We start from the raw sequence: 20392 nt of genomic DNA on the forward strand, positions 1-20392 counted from the left end.
GGATCAGGGCGTACAGAGGGGGGACAACGGCGAGAGGCTTTTGCCTTTGACATAATATTTTATATTCTATTGCCTTACAGGGGGGTCATTAGGTGATTGCAACATTTAACAACATAACAGATTGACAAGAATAAACATATATTCAATATATTCAGCATATATCTGGAATTGACAACCAGACTGATGATCTCGTGTGTGTGTGTGTGTGTGTGCATGTGGCAAAGGGGTGACTTGAATCAAAAAAACAATTTTCTGAGCTTTACGGGGACACAGAGAACCCCCCCTGCTCTGGCGCGACCTGGTGTCGGCTGCTTTCTTGGGCTCAGAGGTTCCTAGGGGAGACCAGAATGGAAGTTGAGCATCTCGCTGTGATCCAAAGAAAGTGTGCCAAATGCTATCAAAACTGGATTAGCAGACAACAATTGTGTTCGATGAACGGAAGGGGGGAGGGAAAGATGTAGTTTCTAAGTAACCCGTGGATGGAATTTTCCAACTCCGTCGCATTTCTGGAAAGGTTGCACACATAAACCATCTTTATTTAGGGATACAATGTAAAACAACCCACAGAAACAGCACACTGAGATATGTTGATGTAGACTTTATAAAAAACGAGGGCCTATTTGGAAGTCATTTCTGATCCTTTGAGGCTAACTCGTCTTTCTGCCATTTGCGTTTAAATATGTTTTCTATGTGTTGTCAGCCTTTGGAAGAGAGGATCATCTGTTAAGAACAGGCCGATCTGTCATCAAAATGACAGAGTAAATGGCAAATAGTCACATTATAAGCAGTGCCTGCATGCAACCTCTTGTTACAGGTTCCATATGTCTATGAGTTCAACCAGGCAAATATTTCCCTCTCAGATCGTTCAAGTTAAATCATTTTTAGTGGCCCCTTAAGGCCACTTAAAACATTTGTGTTTCATCGAGTGTTCAGTGTACATTTGTGTCATGTAACGTAACGATGGCCTGCCTCGGTCGGCGCTAGCTGCTATTGGCCTGTCTCGAACGATTCCGTCGTGACGCCCTTTCCGGTCATTACGCTGTCATTTTCTTCGGCGATCGCCAACCATACGTAAATAATATTAATTCATACATATCAAATAATCTATGTGTCAAATTTCATGAATATATATGGACGTTTATATGTCTAAATACTATAGGAAAGTGACTTTGATGAGAGAAAGCAGAAAGAACGCTCGGGCTAAAACAGCTCAAACGGAAATTAAGGAGCTTTTATTGCATCATTTGGAGTTGTTGAAGCGTGATATCTTATTGTGAAGGACAGAACTACGGTCCCGGATGTGTTGACAGCATTGATGGTCATTTTTGCGACCCTCGAACAAGCGAATATCCCCGAAAAACCAGCAGCAGCCAGTGTTTACAACGTGTTTGTACGGATTAGGCCAAGAGCAGTGCACGGCTAATTCACCCGTGTTAGCATCGTTTTAACGACTCTGGTAAAGGCAAAGCTATCTGTAATAATTACAACAATATTTCGTTTGAAAGGTAGGAAGTTTAACTTCAGTTTAACACCATTAAATCAACTGAAAACATTACACGATCATTTTTATCAACATTGTAAGTGAATTGTATTGAAACATTAGCTAAAAACTGTCCGGTTTGGGGTACAACTCCGTTACACAACTGCTCTGTAAAGATAGCTACTACTGCGATATCTCATTAGAAAGCTACGGTTCCTGTAATCCGATGTATGCAAACCCTTTCAAGATACAATCACAACAGCAGGTACAGTTAGCGTCTCTGTAGCGTTAGACACTCCTGCAGCTCTCTACGTTATTTCAGTCGCCAAAGTAGTTAGCTAGTAGCTCCTAGTAGCTAGCATTCACGGGAGAAAAGGAACACACCGCCATTGTTTCTTTGGTCTGGGAACACAACTCACGACCGTTTATTTGCGCATGCGCACAACAGCATTCCAGTGCACACAGGCACACATCCTCCCATGTGACATCACTGCACAGGCCACTCAACATGGCTTTGCTACACATATAAGGAATATGCTCAACAGTCTCTGTCAAACAAACTCCAAAAATAGCCGATAAAATATCGCCGTCACTCACCGATTATGATTCATAACGTTTCCCTCATCCATGATAGTCCGGCAAAAGCGGTCTTGCTAGATTGCTAAGGGTCCACACGATCCAATCCAGTAAATGATTTAGTCCAAAACACCACTAGTACGTCCATAAACACCCACGGGGGCCTGTTGCATCATTTCAAATTAGCCGGCAGATATGATAACTAGCAATATATTTTCCATCATAATTTCATTTTCCATGCGGCAAAGTGTTTTTTTTCTCTCAAAATGACGGCTGCATTCTGCCGGTTAGATTGCCACCTCATTTGACCCAATGGGAGCTTCTATAGCCCGGGCATATTCTGGAACAGCCAACGAGAGTCCGCTTTGAAAGACAATACCCGCCTCTCTAGCTTTGGGTGATGCGCGAGACAATTGCAATCGATCTTTCTGAAACTCACGCTTCGTATAGCCAATGGAATTACGAAGAGAACGCTATGCAGATTCACAAGGTGCATGCTGGGAAAGTCTTTTGGAACTCAAATCTAGTACCGTGAGTCAAGTACCTGAGACCGATTATGAAGAGCAAAGTCTGGTTAATAATGACAATATTGTGGAATCTGTGGAAGTTGACAATGGTTAAATATGTTATAGTTAACCATACATCGACATAAATATGCTGTAGTTCAAATTTCGGACATGTAGTCTATGCGTTTTGCCGTGCTTACTATGAGCCTCCAAATGCGCTTTTACGCAGATGTACTCTTAGTAAACCATGTGTAAAATATTCATTTTCTGTGGTATTGTTATCAAATTTGAATGTGTGCTAGGTACTATGACTTCATGCTCTGGTGCCATTGTGTTTTCCAGCTAATAAGTCCCAGCCATAGTTATCTGCAGGCATCTGTTGGCCAAAAAACATCCAGGTGGAAATAAAAACCTGTTTCAGTGTGTTGTAGCTTCATCAGCTCAATGCTAGTAGCACTTACAGTGATTCTGAAACTTCAGAGTGTTACCTTTCAATAGCAACTAAAACCATACATGTACTCAATGGTTCAATAAGAGCTGTCAGTTTACTTTGGGTACGCCTTGGATAGGCGTTTTAGGCAAATTTTACAGGAGTGATAATTTAAAGAGGAAATTATAAATGTCCAAAAATATGACACCAATGATTTGATGAGCAGAATTGTGTCCCCCATTTTGTTGAAAATCACATGACCCCTCCGACTTATTCAGTGACCCATTGGGCTGGTCCTGACCCCCAGGTTGGGAACCAATGCATGAACTGAGCCACTGGTGTAAAGTCTATTGGTGTACACTTTCTGGTCAGAACACGAGTTACATTTAATACAAAATAAAAAAACGGTTTATGATGTCAAGGCAGGACATCTCCAACTGAAGCACGACCGAGAAATGGTCACCATGGACTTAAGGTCGACCACCGGACACACTCGGCTCTACAACCTTGACGTGATAAAGTTCAGCAGCACATTCGCATCATTCGAATGCACCCACAGCACAATGGCTGACATTTGGAGCAAATCCCCTGCTGACTTAATCATGGCGAATATTGCGTGTCTTTTGTGCAGCATACTTGGACCTGGCTGATGTTAGTGGTAGTAATTCACCACCACTGCGAGAGAGAAGCCCCGCGGTGACGCTGCGCCTTGTGCTCTCTTCTCTCTCTCCCCTCTCTCGCTCTCTCCCCCCCCCCGGTACTCTCCGTTGCACGCCTCAGCCCGTCCCCTCTGTCACACACAGCATAAGGACACCAGAGTAGTGGTAATGTAGACAGAGACCATGTGTGAGGCAAAGAATCATGCCACTGTTTACCTAATATAACTTTCATCTAAAGTCATTTATAATACTCATTTTTAATTATCTTGTAAATTAAATTACATTTTTATCATAACTCACTGTTTGGCTAATTTCCCTTTCAAAACATCCTCCTCTCCCCTCAGATGCACCACCTCAGCTACTACTACTCGCTGTTTACTGTCCCATGTGCTCGGAGTCCTCCGTAGCCCGGCCCCTCTCCATGATCTGGCCAATCACGCAGCTCGGGCAGTGCGAAGGAACTACGTCTGCAGCCAATTGCTGCCTGCTCTGATAGCGCGTCATCGAAGGAAACATGGCGGCGCACATCACCAGAGCCGTGAAGCGTCTTGTTCCTCAGTAAGTCACTTCATGTTTTCTTTTCTTATCGCTCCTTCTCTTAAATGTGCTCTAGAGAAACACAGCCTGCAAAATGTAACGGCGCTAGTTTTAGTCGGTAGGTTTTCCCGCCATGTCGCAGCTAGCAGCTCTCGGTCCAATGTCACTTGTTTTGTTGGCTGGGGGAGAAGTAGACTTATAGCAGATGTCAACAGTGTTTGCTAACATTCTGCTCGTTTGTCATCGCCATTATGTTAGCTTAAATGACGAAGTGGAGACGCCTTCGTAACTACTTGTTTGCTACGAGTTTATAAAAAGCTGGAAATATGCACAGAACTTGTGCATACCTCAGCAGATAGAAGAGAAACACTGCTGCGTCCTGAGCTCCACTGTGCTGCACTGGCTCAGAATGAAGAGAACGTGCTAATCGTTACTGCTACCAAAGACACACCGAGGACACTGCAAAGTGAGATTCACCTATGTGCACACGAAAACAAAGCAGAAGAAACAAATCAAGTTGTGCAGGTGAGATTTGAAAAATCCCCTGAGTTCTTGGGAGGAACTCCCCTCAATACATATTACAGTCAAATACAAAAGTGATATCATAAAAAGGAAAATGGACATGCAAACATACTCCAAAAAGCAAAGATAAAGCAAGCATCTTAAATCAATCAGATAATATAACGTAGTAAGAGTGTGTGTGTGTGCATGTTTACACGTGTGTTTGTGTGTTCACAAAAGCACACTTCTGATCAGTCCTTATGAAAGGGAAGTGCTAATTATAGTCAGATATGCTCAGTTTGAATAGTTGAGTTCATCAGACAGGATCTGAGCCTACATGTGGAATTCTTAAATGAGGTAGACTGAAATGCAATTTAAAAAGATAGCTGTTCAATAACTAAGTCCCCGGATGACAAATGGAGAATAGACAGAGGCCAGTGAGAAACCTTGGGAAGTTTAACCATTTGTTTTTTATCGTTTTATAGTTTTGGACCTCACTATTTCACTGGAACAAATACTTGACAAGGTACTAAATGTGGCAATTCTGCAAAACCTTTTTTGTAGGATATAAAGCTTGCGAACATGGGATAAGAAGCTCCCCAAATGATAATGTAGTATAGGAGGAAAGGATAAATCAAGCTTTAATTAAGAGTGCATAAACACTTCTGATGATCCAAACTATGACTTTTGCCGACGATGCAAATACATTACGATATGTTATTGTAAACAAACCGAACATGACTCTTCCAGCTTAGAGTTTCATCAATCAGGACTCCAGGGAAACAGATCTGGGTGTTGTTGAGTTGTATTGTTTTACTGTTAGCGATGTTTCTGATATATAATCTACACTCACTGATAAAAACAGGACAGTCAACATTTTAGATACACCTCTGCAGTAACACATTAACTATCCAATGTGCCTATTCTGAAGACTTGAGTGGTACATTACAAAAACTATATCAGCAGGATCCTCAGATTTAATGTAATTATGGTAATGAAGGTTATTGGTATCGCTTGCATGTGAGACTATGCAGCAAAGCCAAGATTAAACCAATTCGACAACTGACCCAAACATATGCCAATTACACGGGTTAAATCAGTAACGTGCAGCAAAGGTCAGTGTTTGAATGGCAGGGAGGAGATTTGTCTGTGTGACCATGTGGTCCCACATAAATAATACAATCTGCATGTTTTATATTCATAACGTTTTTCATAATCGGTTAATTGTTTCAGTCATCTTTCTTTGTCTTTTATTATCAGTCGTCTCACAGTACTTCATCACAGTGATGCAAAAAAACTGATACAACAAGACAAGGAGTCAGCACCTCCTCTGGCCGTCACTCGTTCCAGTTTGCCGCTCCTGGTGACTGGGACAAGTTGCAAAAACAAAAAAGAGATGCTAAAACTCCACACCTTCATTCCTGTCCATAAATGTAATAATAGGTTTCTGATCATTGCACCTGCTTTTGAATTTGCTTCTCTGGAACGCGGTACATAAATCTACACTGCAAATGACATGTCATGTCATGTTTTCATTTCGTCTCAAGTTGTTATATTGCACTAGTTGTGTCCATGTTCTAATTTCTTGCATCGTCTTGCCTTCTGTCGCTGCTTCTTGGCCATGTCGTCATTGTAAATGAGAATTGGTTACAAATTGAGTTATCTGGTTAAATAAAGGTACAATAAAGAATGGATTAAAAGGGATCACCGTGGTTCTCTCAGTTCATCCACACAGCTAGTGTGGTTAAAACGTCCAATATTGCTGTAAAATATGGCATACGATGGCCTTCTACATGTCTGAGATGTTAATAAGGCATACTTACTAAAACAGTACTGCCCCTAAGGTGGACAAATTACAGTCATAATAGTAGTCAATGTGGGATCCAGTGTTTTTGGTAACTTCTTTCTTTTGAAAATCTGGAAAGTCTCCCAACTTTATGGAAATGCAAAATGAAATTGCTGGACTACTTTAAAAATACAAGCTCTTCCATTGCATATTAGTCTTGTGTGAATTTCTGCAGGGCTTCGTCATGAGATTCAGTGACCGATGGTCAGCAGTCAAAGTGGCCTATAGTGCTCTTCTACCTTTGGTAAACTCTCACGCAGGTCTCTTAATAACTGGCATAATGAGAAACCTCAGACAGTTTGAGTGTTACAAAGAACGTAAGTGAGTTTAATATTCTAGCAACGTGTCCGTACTGGTCAACTGCGTTGTGACATGTGGCTCTAATTCAAGGCGCATGAATTTCCAGAGGCACAAAGCTGATGATCCTGCCAAATTAGAGTGTGAAGTGATTGTCACACCAGTCTGGTGTGTGTGTGTGCGTGTGTGTGAGTGAGAGAGAGTCTTTGTCTGTTTGTTCTTGTGGTGATAGCCTGAACAAATAAGAAACAAAATCTCTTCTCATCTCAGGAATCCCTCTTTCAACTTAGCATCTCACTTTTTCCTTGTAGCATTTTAATATTTACCAATTAACTTGTAGTACATATTAAATGTCTTTCCGGATATTTTGAAAATATCTTTTTTTTTAATGATGTCTTGCATATGCAGATGAAATCTCTACCTCCCTAATGGAATTCATACTGAGTTTTTGCCTGGTGTTTCCGGGTAAAGCGGTACCTACACGGTTAAATGCGGCTCTCTCAGAGGGCTGGAACCAGGAGAGGAATGTGCTTGTTTTATGGACAGCCTAGAGCCCCTCGCCCTGGCATTGGCGGCAGACTGCTCTTTGTCACAAACACCCCCGTGTCAAAGATGCAACAGCATCCTGGAGGAAGCATTGACTGCCGCTATGAAGTCGACAAGTGATGAAAGTAGCCTAGAGGTTGTCAATTAAGCCAGCCAAGGCCTGGACCTTATAAGTTAATGGGCAGTTTCCCCTCCCAGGGCCTGCTAGGGCTTTATAGCACAGCTTATAAAAAAAAACCCCAAGTGTAATGCACCCCTATAACGTTTTCAATTAAGAGAAAGGGCATAAAGCAGTGCAGACACTTGGCAGTCATGCTAGAATGTTTATAAAGTGGCATTTGGCATAAATTGGGAGGGGAATTTTTCAATTGCCCCAGTTGTTTTAAAGCAGCAGCTACTGTGCGGAATTTTATTTTGATGGTGCTTCATGCTGACTGGAAGCATTACAGACTTCCTGGTGTCTTCCCATTACCGGCTCTTTCAGCTCGGTCATATGGACACGCAGCCTGAAGTTTAAAAAGCTACGTCTTCTCAGTTGTAAAAGAGATTAGAAACAAGACAGAAATTTGATGTATACTTTTAATGTTACACACTTCTTTTGTGTGCAAATTTTCTTTTTTCAGTACAACGTGTCATAAATGCCAATGTCATTTCACAGTACATTGGGAAATTACCATATAAACTGTCCTACACTAAGAGGAATTTACATGCAATACAATTAAAGACAATTAGATAAAAAGGAGCAGATTATTGTTTGTTAACATAATTGCCACTTGAACACCACAAAGCCCTTTTGTTTGTAATGCAAATAGAAATAAGCAATGATTTAAAAGGCTCACAGACCCCCCCCCCCCCCCCCCGATCATCTGGTGTCCTCTGTAGCGGAGCTTGCTTGGGCAGCTTCCGGTAGATAAATAAATGAGTGTTGAATAAACACCCGCGTGTTGACACCTCATTTCCTCATTGATTGGTGGTGGAAGCCAAGCTTGAGGTGTGTGGCCATAATCCAATCAAGCAGGAAAACAACCACGGGGACTGTGTAACCAAATTCTTAAGCAAAGGGAGGGCGAGCGCGGCGGCCAAGTAACCTCAAACCTCACGCTCTGTGCCTTTTCAGAAACTTTGTATTTCATCTTTTCACTTTCTTGGCACTCTCTTCCTACTTTCCTCCCTTTTTATATTATGTAGACCGTTGATTTTGTCAAACTGAATAAAACAAAAGTAGCAAAGCACATGATGGGAAAGTAAAGAAAACCCACACCACAACATCACCGCCCGTAGATGCATTCACCAGGCTTTTCATTTTAGATTATTTTGTCTTTTGAGCCAATGAATCAGTAATTCGCTCTATTACCTGTTGTTGACCCGGCTACAGTCCTGCCTTTTGAAATTTGTAACAGAGCATTAAGCTAACACATGTTGTTGTGTGAAAACAAAGCTGGCGTGGCAAACCAGCTGAGTAAACGTGGTTGTGAGATGGCAGCGGAGAGAGAGGCCTACACTTGTCCTCAGCGCCGACGGAGGCGGATACATGCGGCCAACAGATGGATTCGTTACCCCGCATCCCCAAAACCAAAACAAGTGTCTCTGCTCCGGCACCGAGAGCCTTTGATCCGCAGCACATCTTTTTTGACATCAGAGCAGGGCTGCTTTCAGGACCCCAGAGCGCACATGGAATCGCATCTGTATAAACACGGCCGTGTGGGGAGGAATGTGTGAACAATGCAACGAAAGAATTTGGTTCTAGAAACGCGGGCTGTGCTTGGCTAACGGGTGGTTTATGTGGTTTTGGTGTTTGAGCGCAGTGGTCGTACTGAATGAGATGCTGGGGGAATATGCTCTGCTTTTAATGATAACACGAGTGGGGGAACTTGTTTTTGCATATTTTTTTTTTTACAGATGTGAGCCGAGTGCAGTGAAATTATCCTTTTCTAAAAAAAAAGTATAGTGCAGCGTGTCAAAGATATTGACACAGCAATGTATGAGTAACAGTTTCTTTTGTTGCGATCTTTGACGTAATTACATTTTCTTCTGTATTTTTAGTTTTTTTTTACACAAACTGTTACAAAAGTCATTGTTGTTGTGGTTGTCCAAGCCACCTATCCTTAAGCTATGACACATTATGATCATTATCTATAGGGATCAAATTATTTTAGATGTTACACGCAGACCTCCTGAGAGAGACCACCCAATCTCCTCCTGAATGTCATGACAAGTCATAGCCCATGTTGATCTGTTTATTGAACTGTATATTAAAGCATTTACTGTAGACATGACTAAAGATTTCACATAAAGAGTGTGTTGGGGGGCTGGTACAGTTTAACCCATGCAGCATTAATTGGGTAGCCGTCAGAGTTGTGTGTGTGTGGGCAGGATATTGCTTCCAGACTTGGAGTCAGCATCACCGTCAAAAGGCCAAAGGGGCTCTTTCGGCTATTACACAGATACAGATTCGGGTTCGGTTTACACCTCAGGAACCTGTTGGAGGACACTCGCATCCCTGACATTAGCTCAGTGTCGTCAGTCATTGGGCGAAGCCGCGTCTTGTTTTTCTCCCACTTTTACCCGCTGCCACGGTGGTGTTTTGGTCTTCTTACGGCACCGAGGTTGGCCCATCACCATGGTGATGTTCGGCTAGTTCCAGGGCGATGAGGTGTAATTTACCCAGCATTTCCTGTCTGATACACAGCACCCTAATGAGAAAGAGGCCTGCTTTTACAGCAGCATGTTTGTTAACCAGGCACAGCAGGGTGTGTGTGTGTGTGTGTTTGTGGTTCTCTCTCTGCCATTCGGCCTTATTTGTTTAATCGCATGCACACCTATAGGTGGGACCGTCTGTAACAGCCCACGGCTGCAGTTCCTGGTGTAACCGCTCGGTGTCAGTGTTGACAGCGTGCTCCGTACTGGGGACCTGGAGAGCAGCTTGTGGTGTTTGTTCCGGCAAAGAGTGAAGTTTCATCTCTTGACTGTCCCTCATTAAATAGTCCCACACTGTCGCTAAGTGACTGTCCAGGAAACCTCATCTGGAACATCAGCCACTGTGTGTACATAATGTGGTTGTGTTGGGCTTTTTTTTTTACAACAGTAAAAATGAAAGTACTATTAATCGTATGCACCTTTTAGTATTATTAAAACTAGTGTTTGAACTGTAGTAGCATTGTTACAGTAAACAAAAAATAAGCCAACACAAAGGCTAAAAAAAACTTGCTTTAATTTAACTACATTTAATGCTTAAAGATTAAGTAATTTGACAGGAAATGAAGGGGTGACAATTGTTGTTTATTGGTTAAACAACCATACATTCACTGGGATTAGCTCTTCAGATATAGATGTAGTTTCTCCACATCATTGAAAATGAGGGTTTTTTTCCACTGCAATCGCAAGACATTGCATGGGCAGCTGTGATGGACATCTGTCCATTTTGACATTTTACAGACTTGATGATCAATGGATAAATTGGTATTCATCAGTTGCAGCTACATGGCATTCAGCAGCATCTGTTGTTATTATTAGGCTATATAATTACTGCTGTTCGATGTGCATTGTGTGGGCTCTTGTAACACAAATGATAAGGCTAGATCTCCAATGAGAGGGGGATTATATATCCGTCAGCCCTAAGGTGAAAACACTTCAATACTCCTATAGTTTTATGGTGTAATGGATCTTGTTCTTGCCATTCTCCACTGACTTTGAAGTTTTTGCAGCTTCTGTACAGTCAGACAACTTCTCTCATTGATCGCTGCATATCGAACAGATCACTACCACATAAAACAAGACAACTGTGATGTGACGGCCTCTCTGGATTCATTGTAATAATCCAATTTCTGATTCATCCGGGCGTGCAGAGGAGAGTTGGCTTGTTATGGAACTGTCTTACAACTTCCCCGTCACATCCCCGTGGCACAAGCTGCAGATAGGCGGCCTCCTGTTAGCACTACACTTCATTAGAACCAGGTTTCAGTGGTACCACACACATTCAAACAGCAGGGCCATCTCCCTGAGCATCAAAGGACATTTCTTCTTATTTTTTATACAAAGGCTCGTCTCTGTCTTCCCATCAGCGTCTGCTAATGATGCATGCCGCACACGTTTTTACCATCGACACCCTCATCTCCCCATCACTCATTCGCACACTCTATCTCTGCACCCCCCCCCACCACCTCTCTCTCTCTCGCCCTCTCTCTCTCTCTCTCTCCCTCTCTCTGCCATTCGCTGTGTTTGTTTGGCTGCTGGGTTTTGTTTGTTTATTGTTTCCAGATGGCAGACGCAGACTTCATTTGTGTGGCTTTCAAGTTTCCAGAGAGCTTTTTACTGCCTTGGCTCAAGCGCTTATCCTGTTTCCTCCAGCCGGGCTTTATGATGGGCCCTTTTTTTTTTTTAATACGTAGCAACTGGAAAGAACTGTCACGACCAGTCTGAGAACAGGAGAGAGCCCAGGAAAAAAACAACAACAACAACTCTCCATCTGAACATCTTCATTAGTGACAGAGCAGTCGATCCACAGATGAGTCGACCGCCCCCCCCCCCCCCCCCCCCCCCCCATAGAATGAAAGAGGGAATACCCTCGACTGTGTTTGCTGCTCTGAACTTCAACTGCAGCATCAGCGGTCCCACAGAGAAATAGGATGTGCACAAAACGTGATTCTTTGTTGACATTTTGACTTTTCTCTCAGCACTTTGCTGAGTGTAGTCTGGGCATCATTAAGCGCTGTGACATCGCTTATTTACAGGAACACAGGAGGTCGACCGGCCCAGTAAATGTGTGGGGGAGGAACCATTGCGCGTCTTTACTCATCGGATGCAGTTTTTAAGACGGAGCAGTAATCAAAGAGCTCGGCTATATAAACCCCCCCCACCCCCCTTCTCCTTAAGGAGACCTTTTCTCCTGGCTGCTGCTGAATGAGTGATTACCCTGGCATTCCAACCTGCCTAATCCCATTTCGAGCAGTGATTTAACAGAGTCGCAGTGGCCAAGGTGCGTTCACTGCACTGCCCCCCCCCCCCCCCAAAAAAAATATAAACTAGTCGCTGGAAGGAAATGCCAACCTGTTTGGTTTAATATTTCTGTCGCAAATATGTTGGCGAAGCGGACACAGGTTTTTTTCAATTAAAAGGCATCATGCGGAGGATTCCAGGATTGCCAGCTGCGTCGCTGTTCTTCATGCATTAAGTCAGACAGCAGTGTGTGTCTCAGATTATGTCAGCTCTTACCACTATGTCATCTACGTGCTTATTTAGGGTCCATCAGGGTCCACGGTGCAGAGGTAGCAGTGTATGTATGCTGGGAATAACGGCGGCGCCGTCCTCCGACTAACCCGCTTTTGACCCCTGCACGAGGGGATCCGAGTTGAAGTGTGAGGGGATCCGACTTTAATGTCCACGTAATCAGTGGTGTTTGTGCTTTACACTGAGCGCCTGGCCGGCCGGCTAATCTCTTCAGGGTTTGGGCTCTGGTGCCGGGGTGAGGGAGAGGACAGCCTAGCATGACCCACATCTCTGTGCCAGGACGGCTAACAACACTCCGCCTCCACCGCGCAGCTCCGTCAGAGTTTACTATGAGGCCCTTTGCCAGGGTGTTTACCACTGGACTGTCTGGCACAACAAGATAATGCTTGTACTAATGCCCTCTAAAGACACAGCCACTCTCACTAAGGAGGGTCTGCGCTTTTGCATCATCTCACATGAGAACATCGGGGAGCGATAATGAGGTGTAGACTGGGTTTGCATTGTAACCGTTTTAGTGATATTCTGTCTGTATGCAATGGTGGACAAAACAAGTACCGTCAGAGGAAAATGGGAAGAGTGTGATAGAAGGATTTCTTGTTGGTTTGGATTTTCTAACTTTTCCTTTAGAAACTAGTGTGCTTGGTTAGTTAACGTTATACAGCCTCTTTGCACAGAAGTCGGATTCTCGCAATGTCACAAGATCGTGGGATCATATATCACCTTCCAAGCTTATTAGATATGATTTATTGCAGGGGGAATGGTTGCATTAGGTTGTAGAAGTGTACCCAATAAACTGGTAACTGCGATCGCCCAGTAATCTCAAGTAGCTACTAGTCTAGAAGTTTTAGACAACTAAATCACTCGGTTAAATTTAGTAAAAGAACATAGTTGATGTTAACTTTACTTACTAACGACCTTCATCACTATCGAGTGACTCAACGACTTTACTAGTGAGCCACCTGACTCACGTGACTAACGACACTTTGATTAACGCTGCCATAACCAGATGGCAACCTCCGGTTCGGAGGAGTGAAGCCAATGAGGAAGTGTCTTAAACTTGCATTCTCTCTACTGTCCACCGGGGGCGACTCCTCTGGTTGTATAGAAGTGTATGAGAAAATTACTCTACTTCTCTCTTAATTTATTACCTCAGTAAACATGAGTTTATGGTCTCAATCACTAGTTTCAAGTCACAATACAGCATGATGTTCATTTAGTAAATGATGGTCCATTCAGACTAAAATAGACCATACAGCAGAGTATGATTTAGGGTGGGGCTACCTTGTGATTGACAGGTTGCTACCGCCACCAGAGCCGTATACAGCGTCTCTACGTCATTCCTCTTCTGTCCAAATATGGTCACTTCCGTTCACTGGTTGCAAAAAGTCAAGATGGCCACGGCCAAAACGCCAAACTCGAGGCTTCAAAATGGCAGTCCACAAACCAAGTATGTCTACTTCTTATTTACAGTCTATGGCCATGACAAAGTGACAACATTTATTTTTAGTTTTGCACAGGACACGAACAGCGTTTACTGGAGGAAAGTCCTGTGTTTGCTTTTTGAGCAAACGCCACTACCGCAGTCCCATTTCTCTGTTTTCGCTGGTCATGTATCACCAATCTAAATAAATAGATAATTTGTTTGACTTTATACTGCATTGACAGCCAAGTTTTATGAAAATATCATCTTTCCAGGTCTTTAACCTATATGCAGTGTTTTTGTATGTGATATGATTTCGAACTGGACATATTTTATGTTCCCTAGGTATCTGCACCACACTGAGCCATAACGTAAGCCTCTTTTTATTTTCTTATTACTCGATGGTGTAAAAACAAAACAAATTGTGAATAGAGCTGAAGCTTTTGCTGACTTTGTAAAATGCAAATACATTACAGTAACCTCACTATGACGGCACACCTGAGAAGTCACCTGTTATCTTGTGAGGATAGTGAGGCACCACGAGCTAACAGAGGAACATCACTTCTAGGCTGTTGTCTTCATAAGGTGTCATGGGGAAATTCATTTCAAACAAATTCAGTTATCATTCATTTGATTGACTTGGTTTTTCTTTTCTTTTTATGACAACCCATTTTTTCTGGGACAAATTCAAATTTTACATCGAAATTATTGTTAATAAACTAATATACTGTTCAGGTCAGAAACCTGCTCAGTCCACTCCCTCTACTCACCATCCAACCTCTGCACGCACGCACGCACACACACACACACACACACACACACACACACACACACACACACACACACACACACACACACACACACACACACACACACACACACACACACACACACACACACCGGAAACAAATGAGCAGCTGGCTGTTTGATGGTCTAATTTAAACCAGTGGATATTTTTGAGCTGTTTCAATCCCCTGATGTGTGTGTGTGTGTGTGGACACAGGGGCATAATAAAGGAAGTTCCTTTCATGCGAGGGATGGATGGTTTTCCTATTTTGCTGTTGAGATGTATTCTAAATATTTAGTTTTCCATTTTATAACAAGGCTAGTCATTGATATGGATGCCAGGAATGGCTGCACCACCCTTTCTGATCCGCTGTTCACATTTTACTGCCGTTTCATCTGCCTTGCTTGGGCCCCCAGGAAAAGCACACAGTCCGTATCTATTCACACCACACAAAAAAACCCTCAGTCAGATCCACCACAGTCGGGAAAACATCTGACCTCCAGTCTTTGACTTGTTACAGTACAATTCACCTTTATTGTGAGGCGTGCAGTCGGTGGCTTATTAAACCATCTGATCCACTGTTGCACAGGCTTGATTGGCCTTTAATTTGCAATAGTAATTAATGCAGGATACTCCGACATCCATCTGGGAACACGCGTTCAGATCAAACAAACCATTTAAAAGAGTTAAAATCATCGCTGGGGCCTAATTATAACCTGATAGCTGATGTGGCAACAAGCAAGTAATTACTCTCTCCTTTTGCTTCTATTAGCCCAACCAATGACTGCAGACTCCTCCGGGTATGGTAATAAAGGGTTGGTGTTTGTGAAAATTGACCCTGGGTGCTAAATGCAAAAATGATTTGATTAGGATTTTAACTTGATCCCTCAACTTCAGAATTTTGGTCCAGCGTTCGCTGTTGCTGTATTTTATCTCCCATTTGTGTGTGTGTGTGTGTGTGTGTGTGTGTGTGTGTGTGTGTGTGTGTGTGTGTGTGTGTGTGTGTGTGTGTGTGTGTGTGTGTGTGTGTGTGTGTGTGTGTGTGTGTGTGTGTGTGTATGTATGTCTCATGCCTCTGCATGATCAAACCTTATGAGAAAAGATTTTGAATTATGTTTAAAAAAAATGCATTGTCTTTCACAGCAAGGTATGTCGTCCTCTGCTGTAAATTCCATTCGCTTTTCTTCAAACATGCACCAGGTTGTTAGACTGGAGGCTCATTTGTTTAGCCAACAGCCTGCCACCTATAAGCTTATTAAATCAATAGATTAAAAAGATGCCGAGCTGCAACACTGAAGACTAAAACGCAGACATGCGCGCGCGGCCACACAAACACAAGCAGCATGCTAAGTTGGCTTATCTTTGATGTGTCCCGATTGACAAAGAGACTCCCTCCCGTCAAAGGTTTGCAAATAGACTGTGAATTAGTTTGAGTTTCTGCATTTGATCTAAATGTACCACATGATGGCTAGTCCTTTTTTTCCCTTTTTTTGGTATTCTTTTAAAGACATCCTCCCGGTTTACCTTGTGTCACAAGAGCAGTGTTTGCTATCGTGGATGCATTCTCCATGAAGACTGTGCCGAATCAGATGGCGGCGCAGGCCAGAACCGCGAGCAAATCGCCGTGCCTTTTTCTATTTTTTTTGTCTCATCTTCGATGATGCGGCACTTCCTCTGGCTTTTGTCTCCAGTTTTGGGGGGCGCAGCTGCTGGGGGGCTAGGTGCTATCCACGCTTCCCCTCCCCAAAAAAAGAAAACCTCAGGCCACGCGCCGCTGCACCCCAAACACTAAATAGGAGCATTAGACACACCGTGTTAGTGGCTGCTGGTGTTTTGAGCTGTGGCTGTGGGTGCGTGTCTTGCCCAATGGGCCAGAGACGGGCGCATTACTGCAAACACACACTAACAGCTGCACACCACACTGCACAAGTTCTCCTCTGCTCCACACCCTCCTATAAAGACAATGGATTTATTCTTTTGTGTCACTCGTCCCGTTTGTCCCGTCACCGACTAATGTTTCGTCTGCTGCCCGTTGACCCCTCTCTCTACTTTGAGTGCCCCCCCCCCCCCCCCCCCTTCCCGCCCGGCTACAGATCTGCACTGTGAAAATACCCACAAGGCCTTTTTTTTCTTTTTTGTTACCTATATGTCGTGTTGCAGACTTTGATTATGCGGCCACCGGCATCACACCTCAGCAGGGTATATCCAAACATGAAAATTAATTCACAGCTAAATGCTGTTATATGCAGTCTTGAGAGGAGAACTCAAACACAGGTTTACACTAGTGAACAACATTAAGAAATAGAGCCTGAAGGCAGCGTTCATTAATGTGCAAAGCAAATGGAACAGTTACCACCCCCCACCCCCTTCCCCTCTAAAACAACACACACACACACACACACACACACACACACACACACACACACACACACACACACACACACACACACACACACACACACACACACACACACACACACACACACACACACACACACACACACAACATGAATGCAATGGTCATTTCAATAGAGGGAAGAGCCCTTTTGATTGCAGGGAATTTCAATTGGCATAAAATTAATTGACCTAGATTAAATAGATGTAAAATATTCCCGGTGCTGCTTACAAGAAATCCAGTCATTGAAAAAGAGAGAATAAAATCTGCATAATGAGCAGTAATTGTAAACAGAGCCGAACACTCAGGTGAGCCGCATTGATCAGTCTGAAACGAGAAAGTTCGGGTTTGAGTTGCTCGCCGTGTTTACGAAGCAAACGTGTTACCTCACAGCTTGTGGATGTTCTTCACCAACTCAAGTTTGAAGTAAAGTATTTTTAAATAATATTTTTTTTATTCCTGTAACTGGCAAAAGGTGTTTTGGACTTTTTAGCCACAGCCATGGTGTCCTTTTAGACTGTCTGTTATGAACTTTAGCACGAAAGTACTTGGGCATGACTTTGTCTCTGAGCAATGCAAATGGAATTGCCCCCTGATGGTTTGGAATGCACCCAGCTGGCCTTTAAAAGGTGATAATTGGAAAATACAGGATGAAGCCACAGTCGAAGTGGGGACCTTGTGTTAGACTGAGTTAGCCATAGCAAGGATGGAGGAGAGAAAACAAGCAGAGATGTAGGAAGAGAACATAAAATACATGCATTTCAAATGCATTGTTTCAGGGCTTTCTCTGTGTTCTGATTGCATTGTGTGCAAAATGCAAACAGAATCCAAGCTGTAAACTTTTGACAAACCTGTGTCTTCAGAAGTCATTTTCAGAGAGGGTGGTCATGTTACATAGAAATATAAAGGTTGCCGTTGTCAATCATTTTTAGAAGTTGACAACCGATTCTTGTCCTTTAGTTGCCATCAGCCGCAGCCTTTTTAACGTACAATAAAACCACAAAGAATATTGTTCTGAATATTGTTGTTGCCTGAATGGGTACTGCACATGCAACATAACCGCAACGCCCCCACCGTGGTACCTTTTGTTGCATGTCATGTGTCTCTCTCTCTCTCCCCCCGTTTCCAGTCTGCTGAAAAAGGCAAAGAGACAAACTAAAATAAAGTTAAATAACAACAACATGGAAAGGAAAACGTGCACCCCCAAATATCTTTTTAAATAGCTAGAGACGATGACGATGGGGCTTTGCTTGGTGACTGTAATACATTCTTCATTCTCTTGTGTCACATCTTCATTATCAAAAGCATAACTGCGTAGTATCTTAATTACTCAAAATAAATATGGTGGCTAAAAAAGGGCAACCTTATTTTCAGTTTTACCTGTTTGCCAGCCTGGCAACCGCGTTTAAGAGTCAGTGTTGAGCCCTACAGCGGTTAGAGGAGGCAAAGTTTGCATTCTAGACATAAAGATATGGACAAAGTCGTAGGCCAAATTCCTTCAACTTTATTTCAGGTTTATTCGTGGTCATCACAGGTGTCAGAGTTCCCATGGATTGATCACCGGGGGCAGCAAACAGACAATTGCCGAGCTTAAATACATCAAATTGTTGTTGCTGAAAATTCTCTTTTAGAATTTACTGAGGGGGACACTGAAATGCACGTCCCGACTAATTTCTAAATCCTGACACAGCATTCCTTCGCCTCTCGGGAAGGAAGTGTAGCTGGCAGGTCAGGAGGCCTGTACAGGAGCTCTTCCCTTTTTACAAGGCAACATTCAAAGCATTTCTTCACTCCTCTCCTTGTGTTAGCTTAACCCTAGCGTAAGCCCGCGCATCCGGTCTCCATTACTGTGCTCTCTTCTGAGAGAATGTGACGGCGATAAGCTTCTTTTGAAGTCTGGCTTTACTACAGAACCGAAGCCCGCTGCTACACTGGAGAGGAAACTCAACCAGCTCTCTTTTTGTTCTCAGCTCCGACTTTGAGTTTTAGTCCACATTTCTAGTCAAAGAATGCTCTGATATCTTTGCCATATAAATCATAATTTCTCCCTGTTTTAGCAGCTGAATAAGTATCCAAAGCATTCTTATTCTTATTCATGGAATGTGTATGCGTGCATTGATAATAAAAAAACTAAAAACATCAAAACATTTCAAAAACACTTTGGTCATTAGGCTACACTCCAGTGAAAACAGTCTGCATGTCACCCGTCATGCCCCGTGTCAATCAGCAGACATTTCCAGCAACAATGTGCCAACTCCCACTCTGCACTCTGTTCAGGAAGCCTTTTACTAACTCCAAATGGAATCTTCTTAATGACTTCCCGTACCTGATGCTGTCTGGATTCCAGCAACGGTACCAGTCTGACTGACCTTCATATTGCATTTCGGCTGTTTTAGTGGCAGTGGCAGAGCTGTGGGTCAGCTCAGAGACACACATTTGATTGTTCACAGACACACGTCAATAATCACCATTCACACAAGCGTTGGGTTCTCAGCTGTACTTTAGTTGGACTTCGAGTATCACTGTTAGACAATATAATTAAACAAGACTCTTTGCTATTCATGTATTTTGGCACATTAAAGGTACGGTTGGAAATCTTCAAAAACTTTTTTTTATATTTTCGTTGAAATTCTCATAACATCCTGACAGCAATCAATAAATCAAATGCTCTGACAAAAAAAAAGAAAAAAAATCTGGTATCTGTGAATGTCGTTGGACTGTAATAAGCCCGTCCAATCATTACATTTGACCCGAGTGTAATGATTGGACTACCTGCCTGTCTACCTGCCTGTCTTCCTGCCTGTCTACCTGCCTGTCTACCTGCGCACATATTGCTCATCACCAAACTCTTCCAGCTGTGAATACTAACAATAACCATGTTTGTTGTTTACGTTCATAATGAATATTTTTGGGGAGTGGCTCTGGAGGGAGGCCTCAAGGGAAGGGCTGTCGATATTTCCGACTGAGTTGGATCATTTTAAAAATCTTTCAAAAATGTAAAATTTCTCAAGATTACCAACCTTAGCTTTAAAGGAAAAAGCAAAACAAAACATCTAACCGGCTGTTAGTAGATTCCTATGCAGTTCACCACTACAGCTTTATGACCTCGCACCACTTACCCCTTAACTTCATAGATTTCTTTTCATGTTTTTATTCGTGTTTTTGTTTTGATAGATAAGACCAGAC

At 42.9% G+C, this 20392-nt stretch overlaps 1 protein-coding gene across 1 annotated transcript in view; it reads left to right on the forward strand.

Moving 5' to 3' along the window:
- The first annotated feature begins 4161 nt into the window (after positions 1 to 4161).
- The window catches only part of clybl (citrate lyase beta like), a 65944-nt gene continuing 49713 nt past the window's right edge, over positions 4162 to 20392 (forward strand). The window contains exon 1 of the mRNA XM_079277627.1: positions 4162 to 4209. Within this exon, the coding sequence (XP_079133753.1) occupies positions 4166 to 4209 (44 nt within the window). The 5' untranslated portion in view covers positions 4162 to 4165. The remainder of the gene's footprint in view (positions 4210 to 20392) is intronic.

Source organism: Melanostigma gelatinosum (assembly GCF_949748355.1).
Source record: "Melanostigma gelatinosum genome assembly, chromosome: 10".
Taxonomy (NCBI): Eukaryota; Metazoa; Chordata; class Actinopteri; order Perciformes; family Zoarcidae; genus Melanostigma; species Melanostigma gelatinosum.